The sequence below is a fragment of the Chlorocebus sabaeus genome, chromosome 1, assembly GCF_047675955.1.
Source record: "Chlorocebus sabaeus isolate Y175 chromosome 1, mChlSab1.0.hap1, whole genome shotgun sequence".
NCBI lineage: Eukaryota > Metazoa > Chordata > Mammalia > Primates > Cercopithecidae > Chlorocebus > Chlorocebus sabaeus.
The window spans coordinates 124,244,088-124,265,152 of NC_132904.1; the positions used below are offsets into that span (position 1 = coordinate 124,244,088).

At 43.7% G+C, this 21,065-nt stretch overlaps 1 protein-coding gene across 5 annotated transcripts in view; it reads right to left on the minus strand.

Annotated features, from left to right (window-relative positions):
* Window positions 1–560: 560 nt before the first annotated feature.
* ETS1 (ETS proto-oncogene 1, transcription factor) overlaps window positions 561–21,065 on the minus strand; it is a 128,204-nt gene continuing 107,699 nt past the window's right edge. For all 5 annotated transcript variants that reach the window (XM_008021461.3, XM_073022238.1, XM_038005004.2 and 2 more), the window contains 2 exons: window positions 5,282–5,400; window positions 561–4,336 (listed from right to left, as the gene is read on the minus strand). In XM_008021461.3, the coding sequence (XP_008019652.1) occupies window positions 4,121–4,336; window positions 5,282–5,400 (335 nt within the window). In that variant the 3' untranslated portion in view covers window positions 561–4,120. The remainder of the gene's footprint in view (window positions 4,337–5,281; window positions 5,401–21,065) is intronic.

Here is a 21,065-nt window from a genome sequence, read left to right on the forward strand (position 1 = left end):
ACTTATAAATATGATTTTATTTATGGAATGGGTTGCTAGGGGTTCTGACAGATATTATTATTCCCAATCTTCAGCCCCAGTGAAAGAGTTGGGGCCAAGGAGATAGATGTGAAGGGCCCAAGTTGCCACAGAGCAAAATTACTATCAGTGGTGGACACAAGAATACTGTTCCTTTCCCACAGGATCCACTAAAGATGTTCAACTTTCTGTATTCATATCAGGAACGGTACCTAGCTGAAATCAAATGTTTATCTGTTGAGTCATTAAAAATTTTCTTCACATGGCTCTTAGTCCTTCAGACATGAAGAAATTAGGTCTGACAAGGCCAGGGACATTCTACAAAGGATGACAAAATATATTTAATGTTTGGGATGTTTGATGACTTCCCTACATTCCTATTATAGTTCTTACCTTATTAGGAAATCTTTATCACCAATGGTCCTGAGCTAGTGAGATCAGAAAGACTAAGCTGCATCCCTCTGTGCTTGCCTCTGGTTGGTTGATTTGTTCTGCTTTAATACATGATCCAGACAAGAAAGAATCAAGCCAAAGCCACAGCATTATGAATGAAATTCTTTGTTTTTAATTTCACACAGTTTAAAATACAATATGAAATCAGGCTACAGTATATAAAAAACTCTCCAGCAAAATGATGTGCCAGCATCAGCTACTAAAATAAACAAACAAAAAACTCCGCCATAAGAATTTTTTTGCATTAAAAAAAAAAAAACAAAAAAACATTGACACTTACATCGCTACATCTCTAAGCTACCTCAGTTCTGATTTTTAAAAAGCACCTGCTTTTCCTTTTTTTCATTTTGCTTCTAAATTTTCAGCTTTTAAAAAATATAAATTATATGAAAATACAAGTTGGAAAATAGTCAAACACAATATAACATCTTTTTCATCCCTATACTTCTCAGCTTAAAAAAAATGTATTCTTAAAAAAAAGTTCAATAACTGAGGCAGTATTCCTGATAATTTTATTTTAATATATATATTTTATATATGTATATGTATACATATATTTATGGTTCCTTGAAACTTCTTTGGAATGTAGGTAAGAGTTCAACAAATTTATATAGACCCCAACAGAGTAAGCGGCATGCACAGCATGACTAGAAGAGAGAAGGTTTATTTCTCACCATGAAGGTTAGGCAGGTTAATGCTCTAAAACCCAGAGTGTTCATCTCCAAAGTGAGGAAAAGCACATCTGATCTTTGAATGCTACCTCCGATCCCCACGGCCACAAAATCAGGGCTCTATGTAGGGAAGTCCCTCCCCAGAATGAAGAAGGGAACAAAAGTGACTCTGAACCCTAAAGCCAAAACCGACAAAGGTTAAGGCATCTCTGGGAAAATAAGGGTTTCACCCAGCTAGACCAGATTTGCCCATCCTTCCTCTGAAGTTAACATGTGTTTTTAAAAAGCATAAACGCAACATTTCCAGTGTATAAACCACCCACCACTCTTCCTGGGATGGTCTCTGGCCTTTGGACAAAGGAGAAAAAACATCTGGCCAGATCGACAAAGCTGTCTTAATTAATACACTATCTACAAATCCTGAAAATGGTGGACCTAGAGAGAAAGGGAATTTTAGCAAACAAGCGGGCGGAGGAGCACTAGGAGGCACTTTCTTATATCTTATCTGCTAGAGGAACTGCAGGAGTTACACTCACAGAAGGAGAGCTTCCAACATAAATTTAACAGGAACGGTGGATGCTTTCAGAAAGTGATTGTATGCCTGGTTGCAAACAGCAAGCAATAATTGATACCCGGCCTTGGTTCTACTCTTACCCATTATTGAAATGTGGAAAGACTTACCTGGAAATCTCAGGTATTATTTCAGCTGCAGTTTTGCATGTCTGCAAACACACACACACACACACACAACATTCACACACATGCACACATTCACACACACCTTTTGCCAGTGCCCAACAAAAATCACAAAATCTAAGAGAAAACAATGTAGTCCAAACAGTTCCACCCAACACTCCCTGAGCAGCTCCTAAAATATTTTGAGAGCTTCATTAAGGCACCTGCATCCAAAAGATCAAAATAACACAGCTGGGATAATTCTGCCTTCGCTTTCCATATTGATGCTCCAGTTCATCAGTATGGGTACACTCATGAATCACAGAGCTATGTTTCTGATAATTCTGCGTCTGCAAGAGGATCTGGGAGTAAACAACAATCAATTTTCTTAAAGATACACTAGAAAGTAGTTAGTACTTCCAATTTCTCATCCAAATCCCAAAAAGGGCCAGCCCTGAGAAGCTTACCTGAAATATGTCTTTCCTTGTCTCACGGAAGTCCAAAAAAGCCACCCCTCCTCCTCGTCCTTTCAACGGGGCAACTATAGAGTGAGGGAGGTTCTAATTGTATTAGGCACTTTTCCTCACGAGTTAGATGTTGACTTTTCCCCCAAAACTCCATTTTCAGATTCCCCCTCACAACCAGCAGAAAGATGACTACCTTGCTTGACTATGTTTGTATTTAAACATTGGGGAAACTAAAAATCTATTCAAATCTCATGGACAACCTCATTCTCTTCACTGAACCTCCTTCCTTTGTTTCCTTTGCCTTCAAGTCATTCCTCTCTTCTGGAATTAACCTTTACTTACCCTGTGCCAAGACATCAGACCCTAGCATCACCTGTGCCATTCATTTTGCATACACAGTCTCACCTGACATCCTACCAGACTAATTTAAATTCTTCAAAGGAAAGTCTTGCACTTCTCTTCCAAAGACAGCCAAGTCACATTTTATTGAAATGCTCTCTTCATTTCCATCACTTCTAAACCTCAGCAAGTCTAAACTCTTCAACTTAGGTCATGTCTCAAGTTACTCTTTCACTCACCAATCAGAAAGCCATACATTTCTCTCTACTGAATAACAGAGTTGGGGGTGAGGGGTGCAAAAAATGGATGATTCTTGGAAAATAAGACATAAAAGAAAAATTACAGAGTGTTAGTTTGGAACGACATGCGTTCAGGACTTATTTCTTAAGACCTGAGGGGTAATGCCCATGCATACAGCTTTTATTCCAAGTCATCTATGCTACAGATACAGGACTAAGAAAGAACCAAGTCAATCTTCCTCCTTCGATCTCCTTTCCATGACTTCAACAGTGCTCCTACGTTTACTGTGGTCCAAAACCAGGGATGCAAAATACATTCAGTTCAAAGACTTAATGCTTCTTAGCTCAACATTAAGTCCAAACCCCGAGAATCCACTAATAACAAGTAAGTAAAGGGATGTACTAATATTTTCTTAATTGTAGATGACATTCACACACATAATTCCCCTGTACCCAAATCAGCATTAATTGTCCTTCTTATATAAGTCCCATGAATTTGGGATCCCTGATCTCAGTGAGAGCGTTTTGCTTTTCCAATGGGGTCTATATAAACAGTTTTCTTTCACTGTGACAGAATCCTCAGCCGGCAAATAAAAACAAACTTACATGATATTGCAATACTGAGACCACCTTAGAGCTTAAGACGATTTTTAAGAAAAAAAAATACTGGCACAAAATTTAATAAAATAAATTGTAACACAACAATGGTTTTGGCCCCTCCCCACTGAAGTCCATCTTTGTTTCAAAACTAGAGTGATAGGTAAATAGTTCTCAGCTTTTAGTGCATCCCCCCCAAAACATGTTTCATCCCACCCACCTCTTTTTTGCCCTCCCAAACCTAAAAACAAAAGCAAATTAATTGCCTTACATCAGTTTCATGAGTTCTGATGTGACAATGTCTCTTGCTAATGGGTCCACAACTCAAGACACTTTTTCATGGGTGATTTTTTTAAATGATTGGACACATTAGTCTTCTTTCTCTCTTAAGCCACAGCCTTCAAGCTTCTGAGAAGACCCTTCTCCCTCTCCTGAAAATCTGCTCAAGAATTTCTGGTCCCACCCACCCCACAAGTCCTGGCTTTCCTTTTCCAACTGCACACAATTGATTACAGCTGCAACTGACTTAGCTCCCACCCCTGAAGGTAAAAAATGAGTTCTGGAAAATAAAAAATAGAATAACAATTAAAAATTCAGAGTCCAACCAACACGGCTGTCCTTGGAAGGTCTCAGCAGGGTTTCCCCAGCCCCTTCAGTGCCATCACTCATCGGCATCTGGCTTGACGTCCAGCATGGCGTGCAGCTCCTCAGGGGTGTACCCCAGCAGGCTCTGCAGGTCACACACAAAGCGGTACACGTAGCGTTTCCCCGCTGTCTTGTGGATGATGTTTTTGTCGTAATAGTAGCGTAGGCCACGGCTCAGTTTCTCATAATTCATCTTAGGTTTGTTTTTCCTCTTTCCCCATCTCCTGGCCACCTGAAATTTAAAAAGAAAAATAAAGGAGGAGTAGGAAAAGATCTACAAGATAGACCAAATATATATGTTTGTATGCCTATGCTATACCCATTCACGGTGACCCATGATGCTCCAGTAAGATGATTTGAGATTCATGTACATAGAGAAAATATTTTTCTGGTCTATCGCTTCTGAATTCCATTTTTCATGGGTTGGGCGGGGCTGGGAGTCACAGTGATTCTTTAAGTTGATGAAAACAGAGTGACCCTGAACTTCTGTGGAATAGGATTAAATATTTGACTTTAAAAAATAAATGAAAAGCCACACTATACGCTCTCCTCTTTCCCCATATTATTAGTAAAATCTCCTTGCTTTGCAAGCATGAAATCTAACAGGCAAGTGTGAAGTGGAGGAGCTGAGCTGCAATCATACCTGCCTTTCATCAACAGAAAGTGTTTCTTTCCACACCGGGGCGCAAATACTTTCTCATGTCTGCCAGAACAGAGATGTTGTCTCTCTTCTTCATTGTTTTTTATCCTCAGAATTGGGCATGGCACAGAACCACTACTCCATAAGCATGTGTGTAATGAAATAAGAAACTAATGAGCCAATCTCCCAAGGCCTCTTGAACTGTCTCGCCCCTTTCACACTCACAGAGCCACGGGGCTAGGAAGAGGCTAAGTCACAGGAGGCAGCTCTGTAGGTGATAACTGACCTACTGCCAGGCACATGAGTGCCTCCTATCAGCTAATCCTGTAAGACAAATGGGTAACATAGATATTTTCTCTATTTTCCAAATAATGAAACTGGGGCTCAGACAGGCTACCTAGCTTGCTCCGGGAGTGGCAAGTGGCAGAGCTGGGAATCGCAGTCCTGGAAAATGTCATTCAGGTCCACACCACCCCTTCCACGGGGTTTTCTCTCATCCTTCCTCAGCACAGTACTTGCAAGCCCCTCCTTCCTTACCTCATCTGGGTCAGAAAGTTTGAATTCCCAGCCATCTCCTGTCCAGCTGATAAAAGACTGACAGGATTTATCAGTGAGTAATTCCAGAAGAAACTGCCACAGCTGGATTGGTCCACTGCCTAGAAACACAAGCCATTGTGAACCATTACACCAGATACTCAGCACTCTACGCAGCTAATCCCCACACACACGGCACTCCCACATCCCTCCTCTCTCAGCCCATCCAGCCAGGAGAAAATGAAGGCAACAGATAGTGCACATGTCAGAGGAAGTGGTATGAGCTCGAACAGATAGAAAAGACAAAGGCCTCCCTCTAAAACAAAAGCATGGAAGAAAATGTGTCAAGTGCCTTATTTTGATTAACTTAAGGATCGGTTCATTTTTATTGCTAAGCAAATTCTAGAAAGAGAATACTGTGCCTATCCTCTGGGCTATTCTAAGGTAGCATCATCTTTTACACCTTCAAAAACTAAGTCATTATTTTTGCCTTCAAAAGTAAGAAACATATTAACGAAGGAATGAACGTCTTTGCCAGTTCTGAGCAGAAGTTATGGCTCATAAGCACTGCTCTCTGGTAGGCAGCCTGTGGCCCCTGATTTGTGAGGAAGAAGGGTCACTATCCTCGGGCCCTCTCACAAGGAAATAGATGTTAAATATCTGCTCAGTCATAATATTTCTCTCTACTGCCACCACCCTCCCTTCCAGTCCACTTACAGGAAAGCACTCAAACTAAGGGAAAAAAAAAAAAATCATTACTATTTGAGGGATTAACTTTCCACCCAGGAAATCCTCAGAGGTCAGAAGAGGACTGCCTCAGAAATTCTACACAGGTTCAGTTATTCTAAATTACACATGTGCACGCGCGCGCACACACACACACACACTTTTCTGTCTTAGCCATCAATACCCTGACAGTCAATTTATTCTATGCTAAAAGGTTTATATTCGCACTGTTTTCCATTCAGGATAACTTTCTCATTTGAAATAACAATGCCACCAGGGATTCTTAATTTATAGGTGTAGGTAGAGAGACAAATAGGGGTTCAAAAGTCCGTATTGCTTGTTACATGTCTGCACTGTCCCTTATAACATAAACTGGGCAGAGCGGGACTGGGAAAGAACCAGTCCACATCTCTGGATATAGCCCAGGAAGCTCCAGCTCATACAGGAAAGCTCTGCTCACTAAGGCTCTAATTTTTCACCGGAGTTGCAAATTTGTCTGATCCAAAGTAAACTGAGATTTAACAGGAAACAAACTTTAGGTTCCCCCTCAATCTAAAAAAGAAATTGCCTTCATAATCTATAAGGGTAATGTCTTGTTGAATCTCGTATTTGTACAAGACATGTTCACATGCATCATTGTGCTTGCTCCTAAAATCCACACCCAACCCTCTGCTGTAAGGAGAAGCACAAGTGGTCTTTCGGCTTCCTTTCTGTTGGTGCAGAAAAGGTGCTCAGCAAAGTACTGTGACTTTGTTCCGAGCCACAGTTAGTGAAATGATGGTGCTGGGTCTAGTACCCAGGCCTTTAGACTCAAAGGACCAGGGTAACCTCCAGTGAAGTAAAGAAACAGCTACTGAAGCGAGCTATCATCGCACAGCCAAAGGAAGTCCTCCTCCAGTAACAACTTCCTAATGGTGGTTTCCAAGGCTCCTCCTCAGCACTTGCCACGCTAAATATGAAAACATGGAATAGCTCTACCTCCTCTTTCTGAGAATGGACCATTAGCTCTTTAAAACCATCTTGCAAGAAATACCTTACATGTATTCCAGAATAAAGTGACTCAGTGAATGCCTACAAAATAAAGCAACATTCCAACAACAGCCCAGAGGGCTGCACTGGTAAAGCCCTAGCTTCCTCTGTTTCTACTTCCATTCAGTAAAAACCATTTTGTGTTCAACTCAGGGACATTTGCAGGTTTCTTGGGAGTTGCCTAAAGGCGTGAGCTACTCATTCTCTGCCTGGGTTCACAAAACTAACCGTGACATTCTCAGAGGAACCCACTGAGAAGCCATCCTAACAGACACAAAGAGGTAAAACAGTAAATCGCTCTCAAGAAATGCAGCTGCCAGAGCCGTGGTCACAGAATAGGTTTCTTGGAGAAACTCACAATAACTATAGAGACTGAAGAGAGACACGAAGAAAACCCACCTACCCCAAAGCTATGTAAAAGAAGCCTCGGAGGAGAGGGGTTTGCTTTAGACCCTGACCGAGAAAAACGAAGGAGTACTATGATTGATGAGGCACCTACTGCGCTGCAGACACTGTGACACCCTGCACTCATTTCCTTCATTCCCCCCAATAATTCTGTGGGGTGGATGCAACTGTTGTGCTATTTGTTTCTACCACTTCACAGCAGAGAAAACTGACACACTGCGAGGCCATTTAGATCAGCAGTGGAGCAGCCAGGACCGGAACCCAGGCAGCTTGGCCCCAGATTCTTCATCTCAATGCTACCGTTGTCCCCCTGGACACGACAAGGCCAAAGGCCTGGCATCTAAACTGCCTGACTGAGTGCAATGTTCCAAGGCATAAGAGGACCTGACTTTACAAACTCTCTCCCCGACTTCTCATAGCAGTTGCAGGACATGGGAGAGCCAGTGGTTCTCCCAGTCATCTGACCACCAGTGGCTGTGCCAGCCCCCGCCACCGCCTCCACCTCCACAGGTGATGTTTCCAGCATCCTCTTGTGGTAGCCGTTATGTTATGTTACTTCATTGTTTCTTCTTCCCGGTGTTCACCTTAGCCTCTCTTCCACTATCTGAAATCTCTCTGGGGCACAGGGTCTCATGACACCAAGCCAAGGAAAAGGATGGAAAGATCAAGATCCTTCTGCCAGATGAGTCTTTGGCGGGGAGTGGTCAGCACATCTGTCCATGCTGGAAAACAGGGCCCAGGAGCGCACTGCAGTCTCCTGCCCTTGGGACTTGGTAGCCACAGTGCAGAGAGGGGACCTTCGATTCCCGTGGTTTGCACCAGCTCCCAGAGGAGGAACCTCTGACGGAATGGTGAGTTTTCCTTTTCTACCAGTGCATTTTCCAAATTGAAATGTCAAGCAGTCATAGGCTGTAGATGCCCCGCCCTGCCCTTTCCCTGTGATGTCAGCGTATAGGACCCAGTGAGTCTGGGACAGAGTGAGTACTCGCCGGAGGACTTTTGTCCTCATTGTGACTTTTCTTTTGTTCAAAAGGAATGAAAAAAAATTAAATTCAGGCCCTAGAAGCCCAAGTCCTAGGTGCAGAGCTCTCTAACTCTTTTTTTCTGTTTACACCCAAGGAAAGAAGGAGGATAGACAGGAAAAGCAGATACCTAAAGAAATAATGGGAATACGAATGGGAAGAATTATCTCCCGTTGGCTTCACAATAGGACAGTCAACATAACAGAGATGTCAGTTCCAAGCTCCTTCCCCTGATTCCTGCAGAGAAACCCCACAGGCAAACTCCAGCCTAACTGGTACACACAGAGCTCACCCTTCAGAAAGCCCACATTTTTGTACCAAGTGAGAGGAGCTCATGATGGCTGCTGAAGCTTCCTCTCTAGCACCTTTTGGCTGACTCCTAAACTGCCTTTTTGTTGTGGGGAGCAAGAGAACTAGGAAAGACATGGAAATGTTCTTCCAGCCAGAAACACTGGGCCGGGGTGGGCTCAGGTCCTGGCTGGGCCAATGGATAGGCGAACACAGGAGCCTGTTTCCACAGCAATACATCACCCTCACTTCAGGTCTGGGAGGGGACTTCGGGGCCACTTGGAAACCCAAAGCTTAGAGGCAGCTCTGGGGTTGGAAGGCACACTGGCTACACAGATCCGCCAGCAACACCCACATCCAGGCCCATCAGAAGTTCTTACACCCAAAACTGGTGTAGACAATGAATGAGTCCAGCACTCCCAGTTACGACTCTTCTAGAAGGTGATTCTGTGCTGCTTAGCAGAGGTCTGCCCAACCCCACAGAGCTCCAGGGCCCCATCCCTTGCCCTTGCTCCAAGTTTATATCCTAAACTTGTAAAGCCTCTTCCTCCATTCCCCCTGCAACTCCCCCTCATCCCTGTGCCCAGCCCCTTCCACCTACCCAAATGGACTGTGGTCCCAGTGACCTTTGTCCCCCAGAGCAGAAAACGGTACTAAGAATAGCGCCAGTCATGGGAAGGGGAGCTCACATGTTCAATGTGACTCACAATGGTATCCCTGTCTGGGATCTCCAAGGCAGTCAACAGCACCCTTCACGATGCTGCCCGGGAGTGTCACACATCAGGAATCCAGTGGCATCACTGGGAAAGTATGCTTCTCAAGTCGAAGCTCTGAGCCACAACAACAGAGGGGTCCCTGTTAGAAGGAGGTCTCTTTCCAGAACCATGCGGGCGGGAGAGCACCACACACACACTCCACACACCCATCTCCCATGGATGGCACGGAGCCTCCACACCCCCTGCCGTCTGCTCCCTCTCCACCCTCCCTCTCAGGCGGCTGCAGGGGAATTTCCTTCTACTACTTTGTTCTTCTCAGCCTCTGGAGAAGAGGACAGTTCTTACTACACACTGACAGGCCTGATTTGAAGAACATGGTACAAGCTCAGAAGAAGAAATACCAGGTGGGAACTTGGAGAGCTCCCAAGCCCACAGAGCAAATCACACCAAGGATGTTCACCCCCTGAGGGGACCCCCAAGGCTCCTCAAATCTAAGGCAACAATCTCACTTTTTAAAAAAACGTAAAGCTTCAAGTAAATTCCTGCTCATTTGGGTCATATTTCCTTGTCTGGGAGCTGCAAGGCCCATTATCTGTCTCAATGAGGAGCTGGTTATTAAAAATCCCCTGCTATTCTGGTCCCTTGCCCTGAGGCTAAGAACTGAGCAGTATAAATACATATATATCAGTGGGCTAGGACAATGTGTTAGTAACATGCTCTTGATGGCAATCCCTTCCATTTGTCAATCTGTCAGTATCATTCTTCTCATCTTCCAGGTCTGGGAGTGGCCTGCCTGTGACAAGGACATCCTCACAGCAAGTGAAGAGGGTCAGGTTGAACTTCACTTTTTCCTTCTACTCCTTCCTCATTTCCATTTCAACCACAAGTTCTCACTCTTGTCACCTGTGCTCTGCTGAGAGGCGAACACAGGAGCTTTCTTCCAAACAGATGGAGGTCAACGCTGGGTGGGCACTTCCCAGGCAATCTCCTCATGTCTGCATTGTACATGGCTCACACCAAGACCACCCCAATGGTTTGGTCTCTGTCCATTTCTCCCATCACTAGAATATACGCTCTAAGGACAAGGACTTTGTTTTTTCACTGCTTCAACCCAAAGCCTAGAACGGTGCCTCACCAACAGACATCAACAAACAAAAAATTATTTGCTGTTGAATGACTCCTGTGTCATTTGACATGTTCTCCTTGAGAACACAGACTGTATCTTATTGAGCCACATATCCTCAATGCCAGGTATGATAGCTTGTCTTCAGCAGGTACTCAATAAAGATTTTCTAAATTACATTACTGAAACAAACCTCCTCTGAAGAAAGGCGTAAGGATTAGAAAGGCCGCTCAAATGGCTTCTCTCTATTAAACTATATTTGGGGCCAAATAATATGGGTGACCCTCAGGCTGCATTTCATCAACGTGTTCCCAAAAATGAAAATGACCACCTGTCCTTTGGGAGTTAATTTGCTACTTTAAGAAGCTAATCCCTTTAGCTCTGTTCTAAAAGTCAAATCAAATACCTCGGTGTGGGCAGGACACCACATTTATTTTAACCTATGAAACTCTCATGGTTGGTCACCCTTGCAATAGGGCTGACTCTGCCCTGATAGCACACATCTGGCAGGTGGCCCTAAAACAGAGGAACAGGCCTGGCTGGCCCCTCCCTTCCAGCCAGGTGTCTGTACCCACAGCCAAACGATGATGGCAAAAACAGAACATTCGAATCCAGAAATGACCCATCTGTTCACAAGTGTATCAACCTGCCTTTCATGCTACCACAGGAGGACGCACCTCTGAGGGTGGGGTGGACGACTCCCCATTCCAAGCATCACCCCTTTCTCTCAACCCTCTTCTAAATCACCATTCAGAAAGGTCCCCAAATCTCCTGATTTCCATTAAGTTTAAGGACAAAACAGAAAATATCCTGACAGTTTCTTGCCCTCTGGCCCAAGCTTAACCTGAAGTTGCACAAAGTCTTGTTGCCTGAGGATGAGTAACTCAAGAAACTGTACTGCTGGACTGACTGGCAATCAAGGCACTGGGGAAATTATTTGAAGAAGAGTAAGGGTCAAGAGTGCTTGATATTTTGGCTGCGTTCTATGCCTCTCATTTCTTCTGAGTTGTACATTTTCTTTGCCCCACCCTGACCCAATCTTATCTCATCTCTAACACACTCCATGTATAACACATTCTATAACTGGCCAATACGGCCTTGGTTTAAAGACTCACTATGTGTCAATATATTCTATAAACATGTTCCTGTATCAATGGCTAGTAACTCAAGGGCAGTGATTGGGAATATAACTTCCAGTAATTCAACTCTAACAACAAAGAACATTCTGACAGGTGTTTGGAAAGCATACTTGCTGAACACAATGATGAACAACAACTTTATAAACTTGTATTTGTTGCTGAGATAGCCAGTATCTAACCATGAAAAAGAGTAAGAAAACAGCTCTCAAATCAATTAAAACCAGTCTTTGACTGCCGAGTTCATGTCTCTTGCATGCTAGATCAAAAACGAAAGAAGGAAGAGTGTCAAAAACATTAAAAATAAAAGCCATTTTACATGTCAGGCAGTGGAGTACTGAGTGATGACGGCATCCTATAAAATTAAAATATATGATGCCTGTGGGAAAGCCCCGGGTAGGGAGTTAAGGGTACAAGGCTTCCATATCAGTTCTTCCCTGAATCACTGTGCAATCTTATGCAACTCATTTAATCTCTCTGGGCTTTACTGTTTCCTTCCCTAAAATGAAAATAGTAATCTCTGCTTCTCTTTACTTTATAAAAATGTAAATTAAGTCTTTATTACAAAAATCTACGTGTATATATATATATAGAGAGAGAGAGAGAGAGAAAGGGACTTAAAGAGGTGAACAATTTAGGAGCAATTGAATATACAATAATGGAATTACATAGAAGAATGAAACAACAGAAAATATATTTTTAAAAATAATTTTCAGTAAAAGACAAGAGAGAAAAAAGATGCATTAAAAAAAATGTAAAAGCACTAGAAAAAATCTTATTAGATTTCCAACAATTAAACTGGCCTTTTGTATGGCAACTTTGAACAAGTAGAAAGTTGGAGGTTAAGGAAAAAAAAGTTAAAGTATACAAATGTAAAAATTTTTAATATTTTAAATGAGAATAACCATTTAGGACTTTTTTAAGTTAGGAAAGACTCTGAAATCCTTGTTCCTATGTTAAAAGTACATATGCACAAAAAGAGATAGCAGATGCAAACTGCTTTGCAAGTGAAAGTATCACAGGCATATATGGTTTAGGGAAATCTTGGCCACAGATGGACTTAGATCCTCTTTTCCCGAAGCACCTTTTTCCTTAGTCATTCATGTCCCTCACCAAGTATTCGTCACCTAATTATTATACAGAGTTCACCCAGAGCAAGTTCAGCACCGTTCCCCACAAATGTCAATAGTTTGGGCCCAAAGAGACAGGTCCCACCGCATTAACTGGGGTTCAAGCAGAACCTCTTGTCCAGTCATCAGTGCCCAAGACAGGCTTGATAGCAGACCAGGTGGCTGGCAACTGGCCAGTGGAGTCCTCTCACCTGGAACAGGGTTAAGTGAGGCTCATTTGGCCAGTCTGACTTGGGTCTGAGAACAAGACAGTTATGCATTTTTAGGGTATGAGGGAAAGACCTTTGTTTTTGCTCTGGCTCTGCACACCTGCAAGTGCTCAAGTACACATGTGTGGGGGCGGCGGCAGAAGAAAGGGGACTATTCCTCTCTTAAAGGGGCAGTCTCTATTCAAATGCAACCACCTTTCTTCTAAATCCACCAGTAACTCTGTCTAACACATTCAAGCTAACACTCAGACACAAACTTGGACAGTGAGCCAGTTAAGCTCAAGTCAGGAAGTGGCTTTCTTTATAGCTCTTTCCTCCTGATGTCTTCTAGGTAACCAGTTCTTTTAAGAAGTCACCAGAGATGGGTTAGGTTTGGATTTGGGGGAAGGGGATAAGAACTTTGTTATAAACCAAAGAAATGGTTTTTCCAGCCATTATAAATGTACAAAGAAAAATCTTCCTAAGTATGTAGGTAACGAGAAGAAAGAAAGGTATGTTCACTGATCAGGGTTAGAAAACAGAACTTTAGAAGTCTGATAGTCTTTTCTCAGTAGGATTCTCAACTTGATCTCTGGAATTTATTTTATCCTAGGGGTTAAGTTTTCCCTGCATGTCAAGAATGAGAGAAATCACTAGTTAGGCGTATTAGAATTCTTGGAAGGTAGTTGAACTAGATCCTAAGGGATCATTTGCACACCGAATTTTGTAAGCATTTATCCAGCATATAATCTCTGAACACTCCTCAAATGTAGCCAGAGTGTGCTGAGTAGCAAAACACAATATTAACAACAGCATGGAGGTAGCAGAACAAATTACTTTTTGTTTTACCATAATGTGATGAGCTGAAAGTGTCCTACCTACGCCTTTAAAGAAGAAAGAACAGAGAGCCTAGCCTTGAGAGGCCTCCATAAGAAACTCCACCGCCTCGGCTCTGAATGTCAAACACCTCCACAGACCTGTGCCCTGACAGCATCTCCAACAAAGCAAGTCCCATCCTTGTTTCAGAGTTTAAACTTTCACATTCAATCACTCTAGGAGAACTTTCACTCTCATTATCTCTCAGGGAGAGGTGAGTCACACAAAAGACAATACAGTTTGGGGAGTTACAGTCAACAACATGCCTTGAGCTCAGAAGCCCATCACGGGCCACTGAGACTGCCGGGACACACGGTCTTGAGTCCTGCCACATGGAAAAGCTGTGCTGGTCTCAACAAGCCACGTTTATAGGTCAGGTCCCTGTGGCTGTCTACTCAGATCTCCTGCTTCAAGGAACATTATTGACTGGCTCTACCATGTCCACACCAGCACCGCCATTCCTGGGGGCTGCTCCAGCCAGGGATAGAGCATGGTGAGGGCATACAGGTCCACTTCTGGGAGACACAGAGCTCCTCCAGCAGACAACGTTGACACAAGGATCCCCTGGGCCCAGTCAAAGTTTTCTTGGAACAGAGCTACAGTTGAGGGCTCTTTCTACCCAAACCTCCTCCTTCCAGACCTGCAGCATGGTCTGAAGGTTCCGCTGCCTTCTCTTCGCTGCCTCCTCCCTTTTTTTCCTTCAGAGATGCTCCTTCCGTAAACGCCTTGCACATCTACTCATGTCTTGGCACCTGCTTTCCGGCACACTCAAACTAACACAGTATTTTGAATATTTTCTGACATTGTGAAAACCCTGAAAGTCATCTTATTTGTCGTTTTCTGTGTGACATTGGGCTAGACCTTCTCCTCTAAAAAGAAAAATAAAAATCTCGATGCCCTCATTTACACAGTGGGCATAACAGAAACTTCCTCGTGATATTTGGTGAAGGATTTAAAAAGTCAGTGTATATGAAGGAGTCTAAGCACACAGTAGGAACTTAATAGATTCGGGATTGAGCTAAAGAATTGAAGAGACCTAATCTATTATTAAATACCTGCTATGCCCCGTGATACTGCCAGCAATTACCGCAATTCTGTAAGTAAACTGCGTTGTTCCCTGGCCTCAAGGAACTTAGAATTATACTGGAAAAATCAATGGTTTGGAGAATACTATGGATGGAGGTGACAGCTAGGACTTAGAGCCTAGCTTTCTGTATACCCAGCACTGCTCCAGGTGCTCTCCATAAACTAATTCATTAGTTCTCACAACAAGCCTATGGTATAGAAACTATTATTACTGCCATTTTGCAGATGAGAAAACAGATACAGAGATGTTAGCTTGCCAAAGGTTACATAGCTGCTCGTTGGCAGGGTCTGACTCCATGCTCTGAATTCTACAGGGGTAGCCCCTGAATGTTGCCCCTGGTAAAACCTCATGGGATGACCACCCTTTCTTGTGTTTAACCTGGACTTCTACCTGCAGGCATTCCCAAGTGACTGACGGGGTGCTGATGAGAGCTCCAACCTGCAGGCGTCACATGCAAGTCACTTTGGGAGGACAGGAGGGGCAGAGCTTCTCTTGAATGAGCCTCTACACAGAGCAGCAGCTGCTTACTCTCTGCAGAAGGGGAGGCCATTCAAGGAAAAGAAAGAAGTGCCAAGGGGGCAAAAGCAGGGTCATCTGGGACACCGGGCAGGGCCTTTCCCAACAGAGGTGATGGGGAGTTTCCGAGGCCTGTTGTTTAAAGGCAGTGAAGACTGGTGTGGATGTCTCAGCAGCACACTGGCTGCATTCTGCTCAATGGAAACATTTTGCTTCCTCCAAAGGTGGAGCTTCAAACTGGAGACAGAGTGGAATTCCAGAACAGTCACCACCCAATTCCATTATTTGTAGTGAGACTTTATTAAAGAAACAGTGACCCCAAAAATCTAAGACTCAGAGACTCCTCCTCTAAAACAGGCAGTGGGCTACACCCAGAACAGAGGGGTCAACCTGTGAGTCTTCTGGTATCCAAAATCCAGGCACCCTCTAGGCCTCAGAGAGTTGTAAACAGCACCAGGGTTCGAGATATATTGTACAGGATGAATAGATCTCTTCTGTCCAAAGACTGCTTGCAAGGTATTACCATAGCTGAATCAAGACACTAAGGTGGTTCAGCCAGTTGCGATCTTCAAAAGCCATGACAGAAATAGGGAATCACCACTTTCCACATTTTTAAAAAGACATTTAGAAAAAAAAAGTTCATAGTAAGGACGAATCCTTTTACCATGTGATCTTTTTCTACTGGTAGCAGATGATTAAGAAAAATTCATGCAAAACTAATTAGTTAGGAGGCAGAAACAGTGAAATTACTCACAGGCAATAGAAAAGAGCTTTGCCTCCCAACCAGTTCAAATCTTCCCAAGAATTCTCCTCCTCGGTGCTCCAAAGTACTTTCCCATCAATCACATAACTGAGCAGCATGTGAGTCTACTGCTCCACAGAGATCCCCAGGTCCACGCCAGGCACTCCTTTAGGATCCACAGCTAAAGCCAGCACAGTGAATGGAATCCCTGCCAGCGTCTCAGCTGCTGGCTGACATGAAGGCTCTATTGAAGCTGAGGGGGCTGCCAGTTTCCTGCAACTGGTTAATTACAGCAGCCTCTGAGCAACAGAGGGAAGACACTTTGTTTCCGCCCTTCTCATTCCAAAGCTCTTTTCCTCTTATCCAACCAGGGGCTGCCCAAGGATGCTCTACATTGAGACTGTGATGGTTTCAGCAAGCCTGGACCAGTCGCGGCTTTGCCTGGCCTGCAGACCTCAGTGAAGCGCCCTACCTTCTCGGGGCCTGACTTGAGCCAGTTTACACTGTCTCACGCAACAGCATTTACATGGAGAGACTCTGGATTCCAGAGCTTGGCTCCAGTAATCCCCCCAAATTAAAAGGCTCTACACTGTTCCTAATCAACATGCCCACAGCACAAGTTCACACTGCACTAGTAACCTGCTTTTACTCTTTCCTTATCACTAACTTAGGCTCATACTAAAAGTTTCCTCGGTTGTTGTCTGTACCTGAATACATTGAGATTATTTTGCAATCGAGCTTTGCTTCAGAAAACTGTGATTTCAGCTAATGCTGCCAAATCTCAGGTTTCATTCTGAATTGAAGGGCTTTGAAGCACTTCCTTTTGCAGTAAAGTTGTTTATCTTCAAAAACATGTTTTAGCAGTAGTTTTGGGTTACTGAACCCTAAAACTCAACTAAGAGCCAGAACCCTAAGGTTCTGGACTTGGCCCTGGGACTTTCTCATTGTGTGACTTTAGACTGGCTCTAAAGTCATCTATGAAATAACAAGAGGAGGATTTATTTCAGGGCAGAATCAATTTGAGAGGACCTAGAGGAGAATGTACGAGGGCTTCTTTTTCTGGAAGACTAGTACCTTTGTGTGTGTGTGTGTGTGTGTGTGTGTGTGTGTGTATGTTATGTCTCACACACACACAAAAACTTGGAAGTTGAATTCCAGATAGTCCCAAATTTAGCCTTAAGGAAACTGAAGGACTGCCTACTTATAAATCTGTGTAACACCATAAAACATAATTTCATTATGGTTAATGAATGGCTTTGGGTTTAGCCTTTTTCAGGCTCCTAGAAAACAAGAAAACCACTTCATTCGCAATTGCAAATCAAAGACTAAGAACACACTTAGACATTGATAAGGGCATTACCACCAGACCTGCTCCAAAACAGCTGCAGAAGTGATAGGACTCCTTATCTGTGGGTATGTCTGACAATCTGGAATGAAGTTCAATAAAGGTGATTTATAGGTCAATAATTCTGGACAGAAGCCAAGGCCAGCTCTCCTTCCTCCCACATACCCCTAACCCACATACACATAGTGTTCATTAGTGACAAGAGGCAGACAAGGTCCTGATCAGTCTAGGCAGGCAACTGCAATAACCAAGGAGTACTCTCATTCTCTAATATGAAGAAAAGATTTTCTATTCAGGTGGGACATTTGGTGCTTAAGATTCAATTCAGAAGCTACCTCTGTGCAGAATGCAGTTACATACATGGCCTTGAATAAGTCATTTTTTTTGTGCCTCAGTTTCATCATCTATGAAATGGGACTAGAGGGGTTGAGAGGAAGAGACACTACTATGTGACAACCTACTGTATTATTCTATACCTACTGAAATGGAAAAGCAAGAGGAAGAAGAGATGCCTTGTTTTTCAAGGACTTGGAGAGCGTTTTGCTTAGGTCTACAAAATGTATATAGAAAACATTGGGCTACTTCTCTAGGACTGTGTTGTAATTAGAAGGGGTTCATAATGTATCTTCGAACAAAAGAAAATGGAGCTTTCTGATGGTATCAGTTTGATAACCGTAAACAGTTCACAATAAGGTAAGGAGGTACATTTTGGCGGAAGCCAACATTGCATTTGATGTATTCTTAACTCAGCTAACAGGCAGGCTTTCAAGCCATGTTATCTGCCCCCGCATCTTGACCTAATTTAACAAGTTGCTATGGGAGCCCAGCGAAGGTTGATGCAATTTTCTTATCTTTGGAGGAAGAATGTAGCTGTGCAAGAGAATGTGTGAACATTCAGTTTCCAACTGATTTCCACTCTTACAGTGCAGTAAGAAAGACATCAGGAAGTAAAATGTATTCCTCTGGAGATGATATGGACAAAGACCCAGACTCCTGGTGCAACGGCAGGAAGATGGATTCTCTTCCCAGCTTGGAGAATCTAAGCATGCACCCTTTAGTTCAGGCCAAGTAATAGTGACATGGAGCGATGTGTACCCCTACTGTGTGGCCAAACATACTCGGGAGCAATCAAATTTTAAGGGAACATACAGAAAAGTTGAGCAGAACCTGAGCAAGTAAGTGTAACTTTTACAAGCAATAAAATGTATTGCCAACAAGTGTATACAATGATTTCTGCTTTCCATAGTACTTTTGCAAATTTCAGCTCATCTTAACATGTCTGCATAAAGCTAGACACCCATTTATAGGCACTCTGGTGACTGCCTCAGGTGGTGAACGAGGCTGTATGGGCACGTTTCATCCGCTTCCCTATTCCCTAGGCTGCATCTTAAATGAGGCTGGCGGGGGCACCATGAGGGTGTGACATCACCCTCATAGGATGAGTCTGCAGTACAGGCAGGAGGTGTTCACCAGGTATCCATTAAAGGAAAAAAATAAACACTAAAATGTGGGTTGCTCCTCACATACCTAACAAATCCCAGCTTTCATTCAGACCACAATAACAGGAGAATCCAGTTCAAGTCTAAGGATTTTTAAAATATCTTGAATTCAAGGAGACAGTGAGCCCTCATATTTGCTTTTCTGCACTCAATATGCTCAGACATTTGCTGAAATAATTGAATTGTTATAATTGAGGGTTTTTCCCTCTATGTCTAGCACAATGTCCAGCATTCATTTATTTAATTAGTTGATTTAATTCAATTACATTTTCACAGATTTCCTGCCACCGAGACAAGAATGAACACTTCTACTTCACTAAAAGTAGAAAACGGTAACAAGGTAAATTTGCCTAAAACCACACAGTGTGTTAGAGTTGGGAGGAAACACAGAGGACTTCTGTTTTCTGGACTATTATTCTCACCACCACATGAGATAGTATAAAAAGTGAAATTGCAGTTGTCAAGGAGAAAGAATTAAATGGTAAGATGCTTCAAAAATATTTTCTCATTAAAATGATTACTTCAGTCTTTGAGACTTTTAAGTGATAATCACCACCCCTTTTCTTCTACTCACTAAATGTTTTACTCCCTTATCCCATGTCTGAAGAAAGAGAGAAAGGGAGAGAGAGAGAGAGAGAAAAGAAGGGAGAGAGGGAAGGAGGGAGGGAGGGAGAAAGGAAGGAAGGAAGGAAGGAAGGAAGGAAGGAAGGAAGGAAGGAAGGAAGGAAGGAAGGAAGGAAGGAAGGAAAGAAGGAAGGAAGGAAGGAAGGAAAGGAGGGAGGGAGGGAAGGAGGGAAGGAGGGAGGGAGGGAGAGAGGGAGGAACGAAGGAAGGAAGGAAGGAAAAGGAGGGAGGGAGGGAAAGAGGGAGGGAGGGAGGGAGGAAAGGAAGGAATGAGGGAGGGAGGGAGGTAAGGAAGGAAGGAAGGAAGGAAGGAAGGAAAGAAAAGGAGGGACGGAGGGAAGGAGGGAAGGAGGGAGGGAGAGAGGAAGGAAGGAAGGAAGGAAGGAAGGAAGGAAGGAAGGAAGGAAGGAAGGAAAAGGAAGGAGGGAGGGAAAGAGGGAGGGAGGGAGGAAAGGAAGGAAGAAGGGAGGGAGGGAGGGAAAGAAGGAAGGAAGGAGGCAGGGAGGGAGGAAAGAAAGGAAGGAGGGAGGGAGGTAGGGAGGGAGGGAGGAAGGAAAGAAGGAAGGAGGCAGGGAGGGAGGAAGGAAGGAAGGAAGGAGGCAGGGAGGGAGGAAAGAAAGGAAGGAGGGAGGGAGGGAGGGAAGGAAGGAGGCAGGGAGGGAGGAAAGGAAGGAGGGAGGGAGGGAGTGAGGGAGGGAGGGAGGGAAGGAAGGAAGGAAGGAAGGAAGGAAGGAAGGGCAGAGGAGAGGGTGGGCGGCAACTATCAATCTATCCAGACATAACTCAGCCCTAGAGCATAGTTCCCCTGCACCACAAAAACAGAAGCAAGCACTGGCAGTTAGAGATAAAGTCCACCTCGCAAGGGCACAAAGTCATTTTAGAGCTACCTCTGCCTTTCCTTTCTCTTCCCAATTAAGCAGCACGTCTCCCTTCCTTTATCACTATATTCAACTGCAGTCTAGTTCTTTAACCCCTAACAAGTATAACTGCATGAGCTGGCACTCTTGTACATCCTGAGAGTGACTTAATATACTTTTCCTCACCCCAGATGTTTCTAATGGAAATGAATATACTTCCTAATAATCTCCTTCCAGAGATGGGAAAGGACTCCCTTGAAAAGTAGTAAGTTCCTACACGCTAGCCATGTTCAAGCAAGACCACTGGGGTATTGTAGAAAGAATAAAGTAAGGGTCTTTGAGTTCCATTCCTGGCCTTGACCTTGTTGCTACCCCAACATGTAGACATAATTCCTGAGCACTACTTATGCAATGAACTGCACTAGGAGCTTCGTGGAATGCAACATAAGAGAGACACTCCTGATCTCTGAAGGGGGAG